The following is a 20,128-nucleotide window of genomic DNA, read 5'->3' on the forward strand; positions in this document are numbered from 1 at the left end:
GTTTTGTAATTTTATTACAAGTAAATAATAATGACAAAAAAAAGGTACCCCACCCGGCTCCTGAAAATAATAATGCAAGAGTTAATAACATTTTGCCCAAAGATTACTATGTGTGCCTGGCAGTTGTAAACTAGGCTTACCAATAAACATGTACCAAATCTCAATAAAATAATTGCTTTTGTTGTCCCTTTGAAGCCTGCGTTCGTTTGGCAAGTTTCTCCATCGGAGCAATGGACCAAATTAATCGTTTCTATTGGTAAACTGCCCAAGCTCTTCCAGTTGTGTGCATCTGGTTCCCTCGCTGCCACCGACAGAAATATAAGAAGCTCTTTTATGTGGTTAAGTCTCTGTTCTCCCCATCAAAAAGCCAGGTAATTATTAAACACTTGTGCTATAAAAATTGTCCCTTGGTTTGCTTAAGACAGTCAGGCATGGCCGCCAAACTTTCTGAAGAAAAGGAAATACGAATTGGCCCTGCCATGTAGCTTGACCAAATGCAGCTAGGAGCTAGGTAAAGTCGTAGATAAAAAAATTGTAGACTCGCCCATGCTGGCCAGCTTCTATTTTGATTTGAAATGTTTGTTTTTGGGACTTCTTAGAAGGAGAATTGGGGATGTGTGTGCCAGTCCTCAATGGCACCCACCGGAGAGGTGCCAGAAATGTGTCCCAGCTGAAAAAAAGCACTAGGCCTACTGCCATTGAATATAAACAAGTGTGCCTCACTCGAGAAGCCCTGCCACCCCAATTTTACTTGCAATTTTTCATTTCAGTGGAAGTTACTTTTCTCGAAATAAGGTTAAGAATGGTTTCCCTCATAAACCCCACCCAGCAAGGAATGTTTGGTGAGCTAGTTTTATTTTCATAAACGCAAGGATGCTTATTTAATGTATACTTTATTTTAACATTTGTCACACCCCAAAGACTGTTCAAAGTGTTTATTCTAAGCAATATACAAAGATCTTAATATTTGCACTTTTTAAAATTATCATCCATGCACCCCTCTCATAAAATATATGAAGCCAACAAAAGAAAAGTTCAGCTTTTATGAAACCTAAAAAGAAATATCTCTCTACCAGGGTTAACAAGAGGTTTGCCAATAGGATTGGTAGCAATAGAACTAATTCAAGTCAAACAATATGATCTACCTAGGAATACCAAGATTCTCACCCATCAACCCAAAGCAAAATAAGTCCTAATCTGGAGATCTCTGATCAGAGATATGTAGCTTTCCATGCACAAGTTAAATGAGGGTGGGGAAAGGCAGTGCACTGCAGAAGTAGGTGTTTTGTTTCGTTTTCCCTCTTCTAAAGCAAAAAGGGGTCTGAATCGCTTCCATCATTTCTGAATTTTCCCTCCCAATCATATTAGCCCACAGTTGCAGGAAAAAACAGGCCTGTGTTTACCCCAACACACAAAAAACAGGTATGGGTTCAGCCACATCTCCAAGGGTAGGTGTGTCTTTTTTTAAACGATAGCAGCCATTCTTTTTATATTGTTTGAAAAGTCAAAGGAGCACCTGAGAGCTAAATAATCCAGTTGGAATGGGCACACATCCTGTTTATTCAATGGGGTTTGGGCAGAACTTCCTTCTGTCTCTTTTCCCTGATGGGATGGGTGAAACTTCCTCCCTTAATGCCATCTCTGATCCAACATTTCCTCATGTTCTTTTATGCTCAATATTATGCAAATGCATATTTAAGGGCTTTATTAGCATGTTTAAATTGAATCGTTTGTTAAAAACTGTGCATTCCCCCCCCCCAAAAAAATTGGTCCACTGGCTGGGCAGGGTGGGTCAGAAATCTTGGATGTGAGAGTCTAGTCATCTAAACAAGAGGGATGGGTCTACAAAAATAGTTTTGTGTCGTTTCCCCCACCAAGCATGTCTTGACCATGTGTCAATCAAATACTTAAGTTATAATAGCTATTAATAATACCTCTAAAGATTTTCACAAGAGGAGCAACTGCTCTTTGTTTTGGTATTTTTATGGCGAACCACCCACCCAGTCTTGCTACCGACTTTGCTCCTTTCATAGTCCATTTCACTCCCAGTAACTAACAGCAAACAGCAGCATTTAGGTTTTGATGGGATTGGCTAAGAATGCCAACAGCTAGACTATGACGAATGCATTTTAAGGTAGCATCTGCAAAACACAACATGAAAATGCTGGTGGAATTATTGCTCCAACAAAATGCAGGATGATTCCAAAACTAGAGGACAAACGGCTCCACCACCGCCTTCATGAGAGGACAGAATCTGGAAGAGCTGGTCTTTAGTTTAGCTCCACCGCTGCCACCACCAGATGGGCAGGAACAATACAGGAAGGCCCCTCAAGTCTCTGGTTCTTGCTTGCTTGCTGCTCATGAACGAAAGCCCTAAAATTCTTAGGAACACAGCTCACTTGTATTTCGTGTGTACATTCACCTCTTTTTACTACAACAAAATTTGGTATTATGCCAGTTTGGGGAAGGAACAACCCTTAGTGTTTTAAAGAAATCCTAGCGCCCGAGTCATTGGATACTGGTGGTAGTGGTGGTGATGAACCATGATGCAATGGGAAACCGAAGCCAAGCCATCTCTGCTGTGCTGGAACAGAAGGGAGCTGGGAGCTGCTGGTGCCATTTACTGCTCAGGTTTTAATGAGCACGGTGAGGGAAAAGGTTCAATACTGGTTTTCGTACCAATCGCTGTGACTCAGTTGCAGCAACTCAGTGACAACTTGGGACATATCACAGTTGTGTTTCCGTAGCAGCCTGAGGTTAAGGTGCCTGTCGCAGAAGCCCATCTCGCTCAGGTTGGCTAGGAAGGGGTTCATTTGCTCCTCGGTGGCCACAGGAAGAGCCTTGAAGGATGGAAGGAGGAGAACGATCAAAACCAGGAAATGTGCATGCTTACATCTAGGGTTCACTGCCAATGCTTTTCCCAATCTGTATGCATGAAATAAATCCCCACCTTCCACAGGAGAGGATGTTATCTTGGCAATTATTAATTATATTCATATCCCACCTTTCCTTCAGGAAACCCATTTTCCCCCATTATTTTATCTTCACAATGGACAAAATACTCTTCCCACTCACTCCACAGTCAGCAGCATTTCAATAACAGAAGGCTTTCACATCACTCTGGTGGGTGAAGCTACCACCCCTATTTTGATCCTGCCTATTTCTGCAGCACTATGAGGGACGCGGGTGGCGCTGTGGTCTAAACCACTGAGCCTCTTGGGCTTGCTGATCAGAAGGTTGGCAGTTCGAATCCCTGTGATGGGGTGAGTTCCTGTTGCTCGGTCCCAGCTCCTGCCAGCCTAGCAGTTCAAAAGCACGCCAAAAAGTGCAATTAGATAAATAGGTACCACTCTGGCGGGAAGGTAAATGGCGTTTCTGTGCGCTGCTCTGGTTTCAGTGTTCCGTTGTGCCAGATGTGGCTTAGTCATGCTGGCCACATGACCCGGAAAAACCGTCGGCAGACAAATGCCGGCTCCCTCGGCCTGTAAAGCGAGACGAGCGCCGCAACCCCAGAGCCGTCTGCCACTGGACTTAACTGTCAGGGGTCCTTTACCTTTGCGATTTAAGGGATTTCTGGAATCCTTGCTGCCCTCCCCATCTCCCCTCCTCTCTGACTGCATAGAGCGGGTGGGAAGGTAGCTCCACCTTTGCTCACACAGCCAAGTTCCTTTCCCAATCGCTATCTATTAATTTTTAACAGGACGGAGGACTGCGTGTGCTTGCTTCTCCCACTGCCCAGCTGTCGTCAAAGGGAAGAGAGAGCACCTGTCAACCAGAATGCAATGGGAGCGAGTAAAGTTTTCCACTCTTGTTCTGGAGAATGGTGAGACACAGGAGGCTAGTGGCAACCAGTCCAAAGAACAAAGCAGCTCATGGCTGCAGTCTGACAGAACAAGGCAGGTGACTGTCCCAATGAAATGATACAGCACCAACTTTCTGGAGCCAAGGGCCATCTGTGTGATGCTGCAGGTCTTCTGAAACCATTTCAAAATGGCTTCTCCAGATGGGCAAGGCGCATGTGAGCATTCAAGGGAGCGCAAGATCCCAATCCTTGTTTTAGGAAGCTACCCTCCTCCTTGCTTTTCCTGATAGCCCATGGTTTCCAAGGAATCCACAACTACAAGGTTGAGCTTTCAACGTTCTGGAGATCAGAGCATCAAACCCTTCTGAGCCATCCAGTGCTGATTTGAGACACCAGCAATTGACCTCTTTGCCGACCTGCCCAACTACAAACTTCCCTATTTTCTGTCCAGGTTTCAATCAGAGGAAGTCTAATCTGACTATGGGGACATACTCCTTCTTGTCATCCCAGTAACATTTAAACGTGAAATATTTATCTGGTGGCCAGTATCCTGCTTCTGGACATAGCAATCCCTGGTGCCACATGTTCTCAAGTTCATTTTGCAACCACAAAAGCTAGAACCCTGTTTTCACGTGCACGTAACACCAAATTTGTACTTGCAGTGCGACCATGGAGAGACAAAATACGCAAACTCTGCTCCGATCCCTTTCTTGCCCATTCCAGAGGGAGCATTATGAACCTAAGGAGCTGCCTACCTGCTCCACGGTGGGTGGTCCAGCAAACAGCGCCTTGTAAGCAGAGGCAGCCACTGACAAGGCCCCTTTCACGAGGTCACCAGCAAGGCTGTTCCCATGGGTGTGCCTGCAGAGTTAAATTGCAAGTAAAGGACATAAATAACAAAAGAAAAAGAACTGAGCGGGGTGTCTTAACGGGGCACATGCTAGTGTTTGGCTTAACGGTTAGGAAAATGGGATGCACTGCTTGGGCCAAACCTTTCAGGAAAAGAGAATGCTAAAAGGGAGGATTTCTGTCTTCTGTGCCTGAGCCAAAATAAATAAATAAAAATTCTGTACCAAGAAAACCACGATCCTGTCACTTGACCAACAACTGACAATGTGTTATACCAAATAAGCCTACTGGCCCATCTAAAGGTAAAGGTGAAGCTACCCCTGACCATTAGGTCCAGTCGCAAACGATTCTGGGGTTGCGGTGCTCATCTTGCTTTATTGGCTGAGGGAGCCGGCACAGCTTCCGGGTCATGTGGCCAGCGTGACTAAGCCGCTTCTGGCAAACCAGAGCAGCGCATGGAAACACTGTTTACCTTCCCGCCAGGAAGGTAAACTATTTATCTACTTGCATTTTGACGTGCTTTCAAATTGCTAGGTGGGCAGGTGGTTCATCTAGATCAATATAATCTACAGTCATACCTCATGTTTGCGTACACTTCAGGTTACGTGTTTTTGTGTTGCGTCCCGCGGCAACCCAGAAGTACCGGAACAGGTTATTTCTGGGTTTTGCCGCTCGTGCAGAAGCGCTAAATCATGCTGTGCACATGCACAGACACAGCTCTTCGGCTTGCGTCAGTTCCGTGTTACAGACGGGCCTCTGGAACGGATCCCGTCCGTAACACGAGGTTCCATTGTACTTAGAATGGCAGCAGATCTCCAACCCTGATACTAGAGCCTTTTACAAGGAGATTCCACAGAATGAATACAATACAGAAAGCTTGCTGATGGTTTTATGTCTGGATGGAACAAGTGCCCAGGAACCCTTTGCATGCCAGATTCAAAGTTCTAGAGAAAAGGGGTTGGGTATTAAATGAAAAGAAGTAATCGTCCTCTCTGAGATTTCACAAGGCATTTCCCATTCATTTTCATGCCCATCCTAGCAGCCATATTAGCTAGAAGCTTGCCCCTTATTAAAAAAAAACAAAAACTATTGTGTTCAAGTTGCTGAATTCCCACTATGGGCCAAATTTTTGTTAAATTTCAATCCTGCCTTTCTACCAAAATGGTGTTCCGGGGAGACTAACCACAATAATACAAATACAACAAAACAGCAATAAGATGCAATGAAAGAAACAAGGCAGGTAAAACCAAAAAAGATAGTCAGATAATACCAATCTATTTGCTACTGGTACAAGTCCACTTATGAACAACAGTCATCTCTCATAAAAATGTCACTGCCAGCCTACGTACTTGCACAGTGCAGTTTGCAACTCAATGAGCACACCTTGCCTAGCATAAATGAAGTTTACACAGCTGTCAGTAGGCATTTTGGGTAGGAGTGGGAGGCGATCTCAAAGCATACAGAAACAGACACTTATTTTTCAGTGAGAAATAGGACAAATAGGACAGATACCACTTGCCAACTAGATCACAACAAAATCCCAGCCTGACCCAGCTTCTGTTACCTGGAGAACTCTGGACATGTTGGTGTGCTATTTACATTCCCTGCAGGCGGAGGTTCAGGAACATCTGCTCCTTGGACCACTAGAAGAGAAATATTTGGGAGCTTGAGAGCAGGAACTGGCAGGAAAGAACCAAATAGCGACTATCAGAGAAATTTAACGGGAACAGCATTACCCTTCATTGAATCTATTTAATGAAAGCAGCACCTTTCATTGATTTGCCACCACCCACCTTGAGGCTCTGGAAGAGTTAAGAGCAGTTGCTTAACAGCTCTGGAAGAGTTAAGAGCAGTTGCTAACCAATTATCAGCCTGTAAATCATAGCACAGTACCTTCTCTGGTTTGGTCTGGAACCCACCAAGAGGCATCCTCTCCACTGGGAACACTTGTTTCTTGGGAGCTGTTGCTTTGGGGTGGGGCCAGAGATCTATTGTTAAAAAATGGAAGAAAAGCAGGCATGTGGGAAGGTGTAGTAGCCAGAAACTGTAGAAAAAGCACACCCACCAAGCCTGAGCTACGCTACACATTCAAGCCATTTCCCTAGTAACACACCCTACTTAGTTTCGCCTGAGTTTTGATTTTTGTGCTTTGGTTGGCTGGCACACTAGGCCCAAACTCAGCAGCCGACCCCTTTTATATCTCCTTCTGAAGGTTGCTTATGACTACACAGATAAAGAAGTCTTAGCACACTTTGGCTCCGGGTCCACTTGGTACCTTGCAGGCTGTGGTTCCAGGATCTGAGGGGTCAGAGGCACCTCGTCCAGTGTCTGCGAGGTGGTTAGCATGTCGTTGATACTGTGAGCTGAGGGTTGGTTCTCTCCCGCAGGACTTGCCGAGGCCTCGGCCACTTTTTCCAAGCTGGGCTGAGAGAGCGCAGAACTGTACATAGACTCGCCTAGAGGGCGGCTGGTGTCAAAACACTCAGGGAGGATGATGATGTAATCCTCAGAGGAGGTAGAGGATGCTTGGCTACAGACTTCATCCTTGGCATCATCCTCGGCCTCTCCATCACTCGATTCCGCCCCGTCTTGCAGCAGGAGTTCCTCTAGGAGAAGCAGCGGAACAATTTGATTACAAAGACTACTGCAGCCCCTTTCTATTGATCCAACCCCCTGCAATGCAGGAATCTTTTCCTCAATGTAATTTGTTTTGCCCTATTGGGCACCATAAAACTAAGATATTCTCCACAAAAGCCTTTTTGTGTGACTGAAAAACAGTCCTGTCGCCTATAGCTCACTTCCATAGATCAGCCTAAGCAATGCGCAGCTGCAAACAGAAGCTGGGAGAAATAAAATAATAATAATAATAATAATAATAATAATAATAATAATAATATTTTATTTATATGCCACCCTCCCCAGCTGAAGCTGGGCTCAGAGTGGCTAACAACAGTAAAATAATACAGCATTCTAAAATCAATTCATTATAAAATCAGTTCAAATGAAATTAATGGCAATCATTGGGCTAGAGTTCTGTGAGGATTACTAAAGGAGGGGGTCAGGTTGTGCCCTGGCCAAAGGCTTGGTGGAACAGCTCTGTCTTGCAGGCCCTGCGGAAAGATGTCAAGTCCCGCAGGGCCCTAGTCTCTTGTGACAGAGCGTTCCACCAGATCAGAGCCACAGCCGAAAAAGCCCTGGCTCTGGTTGAGGCCAGCCTAACCTCCCTGTGGCCCGGGACCTCCAATATGTTTTTGTTTGAAGACCGTAAGGTCCTCCATGGGACATACCAGGAGAGGCGGTCCCATAGGTATGAGGGTCCTAGGCCGTATAGGGCTTTAAAGGTTAAAACCAGCACCTTAAACCTGATTCAGGTTTAATGGAAGAGCTCTTAATCTTGGCTCCTAAGAAAGGTTTCACCACCCCCACTATCATGCTCTGCTTTGAACTTATTCCAGCTTGAATTTATCCTTCTTGAGCATGGGGATCTATTATAAGTTTTTTCCTCCCATGGGGCAGAGAGACTGATACTGTCAGTCCTGGTCTCTCTTTCAAAGAAGCAAACTCTAGCCACTTCTCCTTACCAAACTCAGGTTCTTGGGCCACCTCCATGCCTTGATTCTTGGACTCTGGTTCCTGTAGTGTTGGAGAAGGAACATTTTCTATCCTAACAGGGTCCTTGTCCTGTAGTGCTTGTAGAGAACCTAAATCAACAAAAACACAGGAGCCGATCAAAATGCGAGGTCGGCTTAAGCTTTTTCTGTACATGTAATGCGCTCAGCAAGGTGACAATTTAAACACTCACTCTGCAACGATTCCTTCCTCTGTGGGGGACTGTGGTCAGGCGCAGCATCCAAGGTGAGAGAACGAATTACTGTTTCACAAACAAACTGGGTCCCACTCATGTCTTCCTCTCCTTCCTCGGAGTTAGCCGGATTCTCAGCTTTCCCTTTCCCTGCCTGGGCATCTGTAGGATGCAATGTTCTCATTAGCACTCGCCGCAAGTTTTAGAACTCAAGCAGCCCTAGAAGCTGGGGGCTTGATCTTCATCCTCAGTAACCAACCCAAATTATTATACAGAGACTTGAAACAATGGGAGCCCAATGCAGTTCAGATCACCAGATAATTGGGAAGGTCCATTATTTCAAAATAACATATGAAGGCAACTAAGCAAGGGCACAATTTATTACTGGGTGCGGATGTCAGCATTCTAAGAATCTCAGCTTTCATTTTTGAAAAATACATATGCTCTTAGGACTTATGGAAGAGCTGAAATAGGCTTCAAATTACTTGAGCCTGGTGAAATCTCAGAGACACAAGACAGGCTAAGTAAGACCTTCTAGTCTGGCAGTGCATGAAGCGTAGCTTATTGTCCCTTCCTGTAACCAGAAGAAATGTAACACGCCATTTCAGGCTTCAAATTTACATGTTCTCCCCCTGCTCTCTTCCTCTATCTGGTCCCGCCCAGCCTTCTCCAGCAAGGAACTACTGTCATGGGGCAGCAGTGACATGCACCAAGTCATGTCTGGAAGAGCAAGATGCCACCTGAAGGAACAGGATTCCCAAAACTATTTTTGTGGACTGCCTCAAGTGTTGTGAAGGTGCAGGAACTAAAACCTGCCTGAAACTGTTCCAAATAGGCTGAAAGTGCTAGGGGTGTCCTTTAATTACTTATTGGCAAAAGAAATGCACCACACATGCGCGGTATGGCAACACAGCTCAGATTGAAGCTAGAAGGGGTTACAAATTCATCGCCTTTGGGCGCCCATGATTCGACTGGCCGGCAGTCTCGGACAGAACTATAAAAACCCTAAATGGTATCTGCTCAGGCAAAGCAATCAGGGAGTCCAAGGCAAGCAAATGATGGCCAAAATCAGGGTACAGTCCTCAGCACAGCTTCAAAGCAGCACAGACGACCTCAGACGCAGCTGTGGCAATACAAGAGGGAATTGCCAAAAGAACCTGCCCTGGTCTGCAGAGGAGTTAGTGCCAGTTCCAGGATGGTGGAAGCTTGGGACCTATTGGTGAAAAGCTCTGAGTGGACCAGCCTTGTCTGCCTCTTCTCTACCACTGAAAGGGGCAGGTAACAAGCAAGAACCGCAAGGAGGAGGAGCAGAACCAGGAGTCTCTGGAGACTGACAGAGGGGTCCCTACTGAAGCACGGGTCCCGACAGGTGCCCAACGATGTCAGCTCCTCCTCCTGGCCCTGGATGGAGTGCTAGACCCGCATCTCTAGGGGAGACGGGGCAAAGATGTGGCCATCACAACAACCACCCAAAGACCTCCTGGGGTTGGAGTGATGTTTACCTCCAGGAGTGTTGTGTGGAACCTGCTCCAGTTCCTGCACTATGTTAATGTCCAGCAGTTCAAAGGAGAGCAAATCCTAGAAGGGAGGGAGGAAACGAAAGCATTCAAGTTAGGGGATAAAAGGAGAGCAACAGTCCATCTCTCTGCCACGCCTAGTCAGCTAGACACCAAGTTTTATTAAGTTTAAGAGAAAACAGCCTTGCCTCTCTGCAGAATCTTTGGTGTTGAAGGGCAGAACAAATGCGGAATTCATAGATTTTCTGTGAACCCTCCCTGGCTCTAAGCTTGGCTTGCACCTGACATTTTACCTGAGCTGTGAGCAGGTCGACAGACGGGATGTAGAACTCTCTAGCGCTGAGGATGCTCTTCAGCTTTGGTGGAGCAGCCCGACCAGCCACACCTCCCGTCATGGCACCATCAGCAGTTTGCAGAGTTTGCCCCTTGAACTTTGAGGGTCTTTCCTACAAGGAGAAAGAGAAACAGTGAAAGGACCACGGAGGTGACTCTTAAGGCGAACAGCCTCATCCTAACTTAGGGCAACTCCATCTTTTTACTGTGCCATCAACATACATGACAGTTTCTTGGGCACTAGAGTTCCATTTTGTTGCTTATGCTTCCTGGGGAAAAGGGTGTAGAGGGAAAAAAAAGAAGAAAATGCTTAATTATGGGCTGTGCCAAGAGACCAAAGGAATCACAGGGACTAACGACCTTCCTCTCAATTCTCTATAGCTGACCGCACAGAATGTTTGCAGGGTCTTGTAAAATCCTGCTGGTGGAATGAATACCATATAGAAAGCAAGATACAGAGTTTTGTTCTTTTCCCACAGAAAAAGATGCATCTTTCCCATCTGTTCAATTACATTCATGCTCCACTTAGGAACACGGGAAGCTGTCTAACTACCGCAGTGCTGCCTACAAAGACAGGCATCAGGGTTTGCAATAGAAATCATTCCCAGCCCCACCAGGAGGCAACAGGAACAAAACCTTGTGGGGCCAGTGCACACCACTGTTATCTACTCTTTGCTCAAAGAGAATGTTTTTTAATTCAATGAAGAAGGGAGACCAAGAAAAAGCAACACAGACATGTATATGTATGAACACAGTTACTACATGGATGTCACAAGCCATATCTCTGCTGCTTGGGAGGCCCAACTTGCCATTGGCTAAACTGCTATGACATCACTGACTTGACTCAGACTTTCTAATCTTATTTTCCATATACAGTGGTACCTCGGGTTAAGAACTTAATTCATTCCAGAGGTCCGTTCTTAACCTGAAACGGTTCTTAACCTGAGGCGTGCTTTTGCTAATGTGGCCTCCTGCTGATTTCTGTTCTTATCATGGGGCAAAGTTCTTAACCTGGAGCAACCACTTCCTGGTTAGCAGAATTTGTAACCCGAAGCGCCTGTAACCCGAGGTACCACTGTATTCAATAAATATTTTTCCACTCTTCTTTAAATATATGAAGTATGGAAGGAGAAGAAGGGAAGTCATTGGATATTTTAAAGTTTGTAAAAGTTTAATTTGAAATGAGAGAGAGAGAGTGGGGGGGGGAACAGGGGTGCCTGGAGGCATGGTGGCTGAAGGAAGGTAGTTACATGAAAGTTTATGATATACACAGCAGCACCTACATTATATTGCACCACATACTATTATTAGTGCAAATACAAATGCAGTGTATTGCAGTGTATTTCAGCAGTGATTTGTTGGCAATAATTCAAAAAGTCTTAAGAGGAAAGTAAGCTAATTTAGCCGAGGAACTTGAATAAACCTTGTTGCTGAAGGAAGGAGAGGGGAAATATATATGCAGAAAGCAGAGAAGCAGAGGCCTGAGGAGAAAGATCTAAGGGAAGGTAGTAAGCAGAAAGCAGAGCTGGGGGGAAACAACAACTGACACAGGCTCAGGGATATAAAATAAGGGCCTCACCTCTTTCTTACAATGGGAACTGCCCTTCTGGAAGAAACTGGACACCAGTTTGCTACTTTCTGGACAGTCTGTGTTGCAGGAGGAGTCTACAACAATGCTGCACCAGATCCGGGGCCCAAACTGCTCCCCTCTGTGCGATAACCGCCAATGAGACGTGTAGGTTCCTTCCATTGGAGGAGCTACAAACTCCACAGAGACAACCCCCTCTTGCCCAGGCAGCAAGGAGGGCACAAGGACATCCTTCTTGTCTGAGGACACCAGAGTTAAGTTCCCCCACATGAATTTCAGCTGAAAATGGAGACAGAGAACAAAACAAAAGGCCATTAACTTCTTCCTCGTCCCAACCAAGCATGTGAAGGGAGCCTCATTCACCGCAAGTATCTTTCGGCAACAAAAAAGCTTTTTTTTTTTTTTAACTTAGCTTCCCCCCAGATTCTGTTCTAAGGAATTAACTAGACAGCTTTGGAGACAAAAAATCCTAAAGGCTAGCAAACTAAGGTGGCAGAGGGACTAAGGCTGTTCCCATATTGTTTTGGGTTAACTTGCTAAATGAGGGTGGGCAAATATCTTTTAAAATAATGCGTGTCCCAACCTAGGGCAGGTTAAGTTTGGAGTTCAGAAGCAATGTGTGCACTGTGGGGCAGTTAGAGCAATTTTATCTGACAGACACATGGTCTCCTACTGCGCCTTCCACACACACACACAAAAAAAACAAAAAATCTGCTTGTCAATGCTTTCACCGTGTTTCTTAAATCAATCCTGTGGCTTTGGATTTGCTCAGCAGCAAAAATGAACAACTACGACAGGGATGGGAAAACTGTAGCTGTTAGGCTATAACTCCCTCCAGCCCCAGCCATAATGGCCAATGGTCAAGGATGATAGGAGTTGTAGTCCAGCAACATCGGGGGGGGGGGGAAAGGATGGACAAAGGCACTTTGGCTTTGCACCTTTAGGAGTCTGCCCAATGCCCCATGTCGGTTGTTGGCTGGCTGAGAATCTAAACCAAGTCCTCACCCAAATAATTTACAGGCAGTGATAGGCAAAGGATGGCAACAGAGCTCTGTACTGAAGCCTGTGAAATAATAAGAAAGCAGTACAGTGGACCCTTGGGTTACGCTACCTTTGAGTTACGTAACTTTCGGGTTGCGAAGGCAGCAAACCCAGAAGGGTATACTTTCCGGTTTCGCTGCGCGCGCATGCGCAAAAGCGCTCTGCACACCTTGTGCAGAAGCACTCTGTGCGCCGTGTGCATGCGCAGAAGCGGCGCCTCATGTTGCCGACTTTCTGGGGTACGTATAGACCCCCGGAATGAATTAAGTTCGTATCCGGAGGGTCCACTGTATGTTGTGCTTCTGCAGGGTGTCTTTCTGTTGATGCTGAGTAACCAAAAACAGCACCTACAAATCTGGGCTGAAGAAACTGTGGGGACTAGGGCATCGCTTGCAGGCAGATCTCAGCTCCAGCACATACCTTAAGCACTGGAACGCACCTTAGTGTCAGAGCTCCACTCCATGTTGCCAGTGTTCCTCATGCGCCAATGTTTGATGAAGGTCGTCCTTGGGTGCAGGCGAGTTCCGTCAGGAAGGTTCTCATCCACAAAGGCAGCGCTCAGCGTTGGGACAATGACTGGGCAGCCCTGGAGGGGACTGCAAAGAGAGGGGAAAGTCAGTACAGTTGCTTATCTCTGAGAGAAGGAAAGTTCACTCCCTCCGCTTATGGGAGGCAGATCTACAGTAAAGTTTAAAGGATCTGCATTTAACAGAAGTTCTCAGCGGCAATCTACCGCTCTCTCAAGCGGAGTGTTCTGAAGGAGCGTCTCCACCCCCATCGTTCTGCCCGGACGCTGAGGTCCAGCGCCAAGGGCCTTCTGGCGGTTCCCTCATTGCGAGAAGCAAAGCTACAGGGAACCAGGCAGAGGGCCTTCTCGGTAGACCTACATTGGCTCCCAGTACGTTTCCGAGCACAATTCAAAGTGTTGGTGCTGACCTTTAAAGCCCTAAACGGCCTCGGTCCAGTATACCTGAAGGAGCATCTCCACCCCCATCATTCTGCCCGGACGCTGAGGTCCAGCGCCAAGGACCTTCTGGTGGTTCCCTCATTGCGAGAAGCAAAGCTACAGGGAACTAGGCAGAGGGCCTTCTCAGTAGTGGCGCCCGCCCTGTGGAACGCCCTCCCATCAGATGTCAAAGCAATAAATAACTACCTGACATTCAGAAGACATCTTAAGGCAGCCCTGTTCAGGGAAGCTTTTAATCTGTGATATTTTAGTGTATTTTGGGTTTCTATGGAAGCCGCCCAGAGTGGCTGGGGAAACCCAGCCAGATGGGTGGGCTACAAACAATAAATTATTATATTATTATTATTCTGGAGAGGTAGGTCTAAGAAGGGACTGGGGATCTTGAACAAAGGATCCTCAGCAGCCCAACTTATAAATCCCAGGGGCGCTATCCAATGCATCTGCTCCGCAAGTGCAAGCAACTTGTGCTAGTGGAATGTACTGTATTTTTCGCTCCATAAGACACACCCTTTTCCTCCTAAAAAGTAAGGGGAAATGTCTGTGCGTCTTATGGAGCGAATGCACTGGTTGGCAGAGGGATACCTCGGCTACTGCTGCAGTTGCGAGTTAAGGGATGCCTCCGCAGCTGGAGCCATGGCTCCCGTCCATCGCTGTGAAGCCAGCAGAGCAAGAGCCGCTGCACAGCTATCGTTCTTGCTCTGCTGGCTTCAGCAAGAGCTGCACAGCGCTTCTTGCTCTGTTGCCTTCACAGCGAAGCGGGAGGAGGGACGGATGGGAGCAAGCAAAGCGAGAGCCGCTTACATGGCTTCTGTCCCGCTTTGCACAGCTCTCACTTTGCTTGCCCATCCCTCCTCCCGCCTCACTGTAAAGCAAGCAAAGCACCTGTCCCAGTGTCTCCTCCTCCTCTTGCTCGCCGCGCTTTACAGTGAAGCGGGAGGAGGGATAGGCAAGCAAAATGAGAGCTGCGCAAAGCGGGACAGAAGCCATGTAAGCGGCTCTCACTTTGCTTGCTTTAAAGCAAGAAAAGGGAGAGCCGCTTACATGCTCTGCGCAGAATATATTTTTTTCTTGCTTTCCCCCTCTAAAAACCTATGGAGCGAAAAATACAGTAACTTTCCCCTCCTCTCTGCTGTAGCCCCATGAGTGCCTTGAAGATCAGCTCCACAAGACTGGGGCAGGGGGTTGGGGGAAGGAGAGGAAACAAGAAACACCACTGTGCTAGCAGACCTCTGCCGGCTCTGGCTTTGCATATAACCCCAGGGTTCAGGGAGTCAAATAAGTTACAAGTGTTGGAAATGTTGCAGAGATTCACAATAGCCCATAGCTTGGCTAGGGCGCAGCACCCCCTAGAAGTGCTCCAAACATGCAGATAAAATTGCCTCCCCCATGCGGCCCAGTCCTCAGATTGCTTACAGAAGTGTGTTGGGCTGCAGGCTCTCCGATTTGGCAGCTGTCAAGCCAGCATTTTCCAGAGCATGGACAGAGTTCCACAGATGGATCTTCCGGTGCAGCTTCAGCTGCTTCTTGAGTTCCCGCACCTCAGCTTTGCGTTGCTTCTTCTCTGCTCGCAAGCGCTGCTTCTCTGCCTTCAGAAAGCGCTTGTCCATCTGTTTCTGAAGCCTGTGCAGGTCGAAAGCGGAGACTGGTTTGCTTACAGCAGGATCTGCACACCTAAAGCCAGACCCAGGCTGTTGGGGGGGGGGCAGGCGATGGCTGTCAAGGCCATTTCCTTCAGCTGGGCTAAGCGTGACATCCAAAAGTCCCCCGGGTGCCAGTGGGGCATCTGACTGCAAATTCTACGCAAAAGGTAAGGAACCTGTGGTGGCCCTTGAGATGTTTGTAGGACTTCAGCTCCCATCAGCCCCAGCCAGCAAGGCCTGTGATTAGGGACAATGAGAGTTGGGAGCCCAATAATCTCTGGAGGGCTACAGGTTTACCATGCCTGCTCTACACAGTAGGCTCCTGGGTGCCTACTGGACAGAGGAAGAGTAAGAACTGCTGGGCCTCTCCAAACACTCTGTTGTAATACCAGCTCCATCAGGCTCCTACCCTCAACTTAGCAGCCATTTCATCAGGAAATGCTGGAAGACAAGCAACGTTTGGTTCCCCCTCTCAGTTAAAAATCTCTCAATTCCAGCTGATTGTTCTGCATCCTCCTGCCTCCCTATTCCTTTTGTGCTGGGCAGTTTGGACTGCAAGTCTGAAGACAGGAATTGTCTTTGTCACTGACATTTCTAAGTTGTTCTGGGAGCCTTAAAAAAAACCAACACGTTGCATTCCTTGCATATTGTACACAGGTAGGCAAATGAAGCTTGAAGACAAAAAAGCCACAGAACACAGGATGCCAGGTGGAAACAAAAATTTACATTGAACTCAGAACCAAATCCTTTTCTGCAGGTCTCTGGGTATCCCTCTATTGGTTTTCTTGTGTGCTTATCCACTACCAGCACACACCCCAAATATGTAGGCAGATCCAAGGTTTGCACAACATGTTTGCACATGGTTTGCAGAACATGGGCTACTTACCTGGCTTGTTCCAGAGTGGCGAAGCGAGGAGCGAACTGCCCAAGATTATATGTCTCTGAGATACACAATACTGGCTTCCTCAGCTTCAAAAGTACATGGTTAGGGTCGTGGGCATATGTCCCCATTTCACATGATTCACAGATGCTATAGGATGGGCACACACTGTCAAGAGAGGAAAGGCTATGAGATACCCAACAGCTTTTTCATCTTTTACTAACTGAACTGGTTAAATCAATTTGTGTTAAGATGTGATTACAAATGTGAGAAAAGCCTGAAATAAAACAAAATAAATTTTAATTCTGTTAGCATGCAGGCTAAAAGATTTCACTTCTCATAAAATGTTACCTTGCTTGTGAGCTATTCCACCATCCTTCCCGCCCCCAATTGGCTGAGCTTTTGTACTGCCATGACATGTTCACAAACATTCTAACGGCTTAGTGTGAAGGTGCCAGCGACAGGATTCTGAAAACACTGCAGCTTTTGAAAGGGAACTGAAATAGAAGTTTGGATGGGAGGCTGGTGGCTGGGAAACTGAGTGGGTAAAGGACCCAGAAAGTTGAAGAGAAACTGACCCCTGAAGGATAACCAATTTTACTACCAGACGATGGTGGTGGAGGTAAACAGCAAAGCTCTTGACTTTTAGTAGCCCTGCAGTTGAGATCCGTTGTTGTCTACATCTCCCTTTCATGGTTGCCAAAATGAAGAAGCATCAGGAAAAGACAGACAGCAGTAAGAGAATTCCTCAACTTGCTGATGTAGCTTGATTTGCCTTTCTTAATGCAGATTTTTTAAAAAAGTATAAAAAACTAAGAAAGGCAAATAGGTGAAGACAACAAATTTTTAAAAAGGGCAGAAGTGCCAATGAAAAATGGGATTTAAAGGTCACTGGATTCCCCTCCCAATCTATAGAACATGCTTCCAATATTTATCTTGGATAATTTGGTCATAAGGACTAGAACTCTGACTTTTTACATAACTACACACACACACCCTTCCTTCCTTGCCCCTTGGAGTCTCTGGGTGCCAATTTCGGACATTCTGGACACAAACAACCAACACAGCTGTACAATTAGCATTTTCACCCTTCTGCCCAAGTCCTACCTGCACTGGTAGCGAATACCCACGATAGAGGCCTGACAGTTACTGCAGGAGAGAAGCCAGTCAAAGGGGTTTCCTTGCACAGAGGGGCTTGCAGGGGTGTGGGGCGTGGCGCTGCTCAAGGAGCTGGGGAGCTGGCCAGAAAGGAGGAGCTTCTCACTCAGCTTCTGTTCAAGCATTTCAACGGTCTCTTGAACCACTTGCTCCCGGAACTGGAAAGGGGAAAAGGTGCGCCATAAGCAAAGTCTCCTAGATTTTCTCTAAAAGGTACTTCTGCTCCACTCCCCTGTCCCAGAACAGGTGCATGGAGAGATACGCTAGGACTGGGAAGCCATACGAAGGCTGATGACAACAAAATAGTATTGGCCACAAACACATACATTGTTATGGAATCCAGGACAATCGCCATATTATTAATAATAATAATAATAATAATAATAATAATAATAATAATAATATATTTATACCCCGCCCACTCTGGGCGGCTTCCATAGAAACCAAAAATACAGTAAAATCACACGTTAAAAACTTCCCTGAACAGGGCTGCCTTAAGATGTCTTCTGAATGTCAGGTAGTTGTTTATCGCTTTGACATCTGCTGGCAGGGCGTTCCACAGGGCGGGCGCCACTACCGAGAAGGCCCTCTGCCTGGTTCCCTGTAGCTTTGCTTCTCGCAATGAGGGAACCGCCAGAAGGCCCTCGGCGCTGGACCTCAGCGTCCGGGCAGAATGATGGGGGTGGAGATGCTCCTTCAGGTATACTGGACCAAGGCCGTTTAGGGCTTTAAAGGTCAGCACCAACACTTTGAATTGTGCTCGGAAACGTACTGGGAGCCAATGTAGGTCTTTCAAGACCGGTGTTATATGGTCTCGGCGGCCGCCCCCAGTCACCAGTCTAGCTGCCGCATTCTGGATTAGTTGTAGTTTCCGAGTCACCTTCAAAGGTAGCCCTACGTAGAGTGCATTGCAGTAGTCCAAGCAGGAGATAACCAGAGCGTGCACCACTCTGGCGAGGCAGTCCGCAGGCAGATAGGGACTCAGCCTACGTACCAGATGGAGCTGGTAAACAGGTATATGCTTTTGATTACCACATGCACTAAGTTTGGGAGTTGGATCTGCCAGCATTCCCCACAAAACTCCTCCACCCATTACAACACTTAAGATCAACTAAGTGCCCTCTTAACAATATGAGCCAAGCATTGGATATTTATCCAGACTGCAATTTGATGTAGTGTGGTGTCAAATTTCAACTTGTGGGCCAAGCTCCATTATGTTAAGGAAGCACAAGTGTGTGTTTGCGTGTGGAAATCTGTGGTTCTCATGGTCTGCTTGAGAAACCCTCCAATGACCCCTTCCCCAAGGTCTGAAAAGACAAATAGAAATCTAAGAGCGGATAGGAACTCACCCTTTCCAAATAACTGGTGAACCACTCAGGAGGGGCCTCACTGGGATGCTGCTCACTCTGGGGACACAAAAGGGGGGGGGGAATGCAGCCACACAACTTATCACACAACTTCTTTGTACACAGTTCATAATTATTTTGAGACTGAGCAAACAGCGACATGCATTCTTTGAAGCAGGACAGAGTGTTTTTCCTCCAAAAGAAAGATGCACACCAACTCCCTGTTAGGAATAGGAGTTTCATTCTTCTGGCAAAGCAGAATGTAAGCAGCACCTTTCTACTTGTGGAGAGCAGTTCCTGAGCATTTGTCACATTTGTTCAGTTGCCTTAGCTGCGGAAAAGCCAGAGGCAAGCAAGCATCTCCCACTACTTCTCAACACCACAGCTTTGAGTTTACAGAAAGCAGAATATCTGCTTGCCACTGCTGGCGAGGGTGCAATGTGGAGCTGTGTTATAACTATCTGTTGGAAGCGCATAACATGTTGATATGCTTCTAGCGCATCAGGTAAACAGGATGGCTCCAGGGGCCCAAGGGACACACATCTTTTGTTCCTACCTGTCTCCTCTCATTCTCTCTTCCAGTATCTCTGTCCTGAGCCAAGGTCCGAGCAAGCATGGAATAGTGGGCAAGGGGCTTCCTCTCATTTCTGGGGCTCTGGGTTTTCTCAGCCTTCTCGGGGGCTTGCTGTGTAGGCATGCCCAGAGGAGCGCTTATTTGATAAACATTCATCTGTAGCCGATTGCCTTGTTTCACTGCAATCTAAAGAAAGAGCTTGCAATAAATATACTTTTACATGCACTCACACTCTCCCATGAATCCTGTGCAGGGCTTTCTTAAAGAGGCAAAGCCAAAAATGAAAATCACATGCGAACCTTGAATCAGTCAATCTTATTGTTCAGGGGAAACACAGCTGTTTGGAGTTAGAATAAAATGCACAAGCACACAACCTCAGAAACAGAGCAAACAAGAAGTTCTGAATCTGAGGCTGAGGAATGCTGCCTTGGTTTCTTTCCAAAGGTAGCTGGTAAAGTCAACATGTAGAAATGAACCCTAGGAACAGTGTCAGGAAATGAAAAATATCCATCAAAAGCAGGGGCCAGGATCAAACTAAGGTTAACTTCTAGAAGAGAAAGGCAAAATTCAGACAGCGCACCCACAAGACCGCAAGTCTCTTTATGGGGCAAATTGACAAGCCAACAATTCT

The 20,128-nt window shown here is 46.6% G+C and overlaps 1 protein-coding gene across 2 annotated transcripts in view; it reads right to left on the minus strand.

Annotated features, from left to right (window-relative positions):
- Positions 1-877: 877 nt before the first annotated feature.
- NBR1 (NBR1 autophagy cargo receptor) overlaps positions 878-20,128 on the minus strand; it is a 28,409-nt gene continuing 9,158 nt past the window's right edge. For both annotated transcript variants that reach the window (XM_081837690.1, XM_081837691.1), the window contains exons 6-21: positions 19,480-19,683; positions 18,927-18,983; positions 17,527-17,735; positions 16,426-16,587; positions 15,313-15,519; positions 13,372-13,528; positions 11,883-12,170; positions 10,264-10,416; positions 9,956-10,031; positions 8,454-8,615; positions 8,233-8,352; positions 6,927-7,257; positions 6,545-6,639; positions 6,216-6,294; positions 4,558-4,663; positions 878-2,840 (exon numbers count right to left, since the gene is read on the minus strand). In XM_081837690.1, coding sequence (XP_081693816.1) covers positions 2,661-2,840; positions 4,558-4,663; positions 6,216-6,294; positions 6,545-6,639; positions 6,927-7,257; positions 8,233-8,352; positions 8,454-8,615; positions 9,956-10,031; positions 10,264-10,416; positions 11,883-12,170; positions 13,372-13,528; positions 15,313-15,519; positions 16,426-16,587; positions 17,527-17,735; positions 18,927-18,983; positions 19,480-19,683 — 2,586 coding nt within the window. In that variant the 3' untranslated portion in view covers positions 878-2,660. The remainder of the gene's footprint in view (positions 2,841-4,557; positions 4,664-6,215; positions 6,295-6,544; positions 6,640-6,926; positions 7,258-8,232; positions 8,353-8,453; positions 8,616-9,955; positions 10,032-10,263; positions 10,417-11,882; positions 12,171-13,371; positions 13,529-15,312; positions 15,520-16,425; positions 16,588-17,526; positions 17,736-18,926; positions 18,984-19,479; positions 19,684-20,128) is intronic.

This window comes from Podarcis erhardii (assembly GCF_964252035.2).
Source record: "Podarcis erhardii genome assembly, chromosome: 13".
Classification (NCBI taxonomy): domain Eukaryota; kingdom Metazoa; phylum Chordata; class Lepidosauria; order Squamata; family Lacertidae; genus Podarcis; species Podarcis erhardii.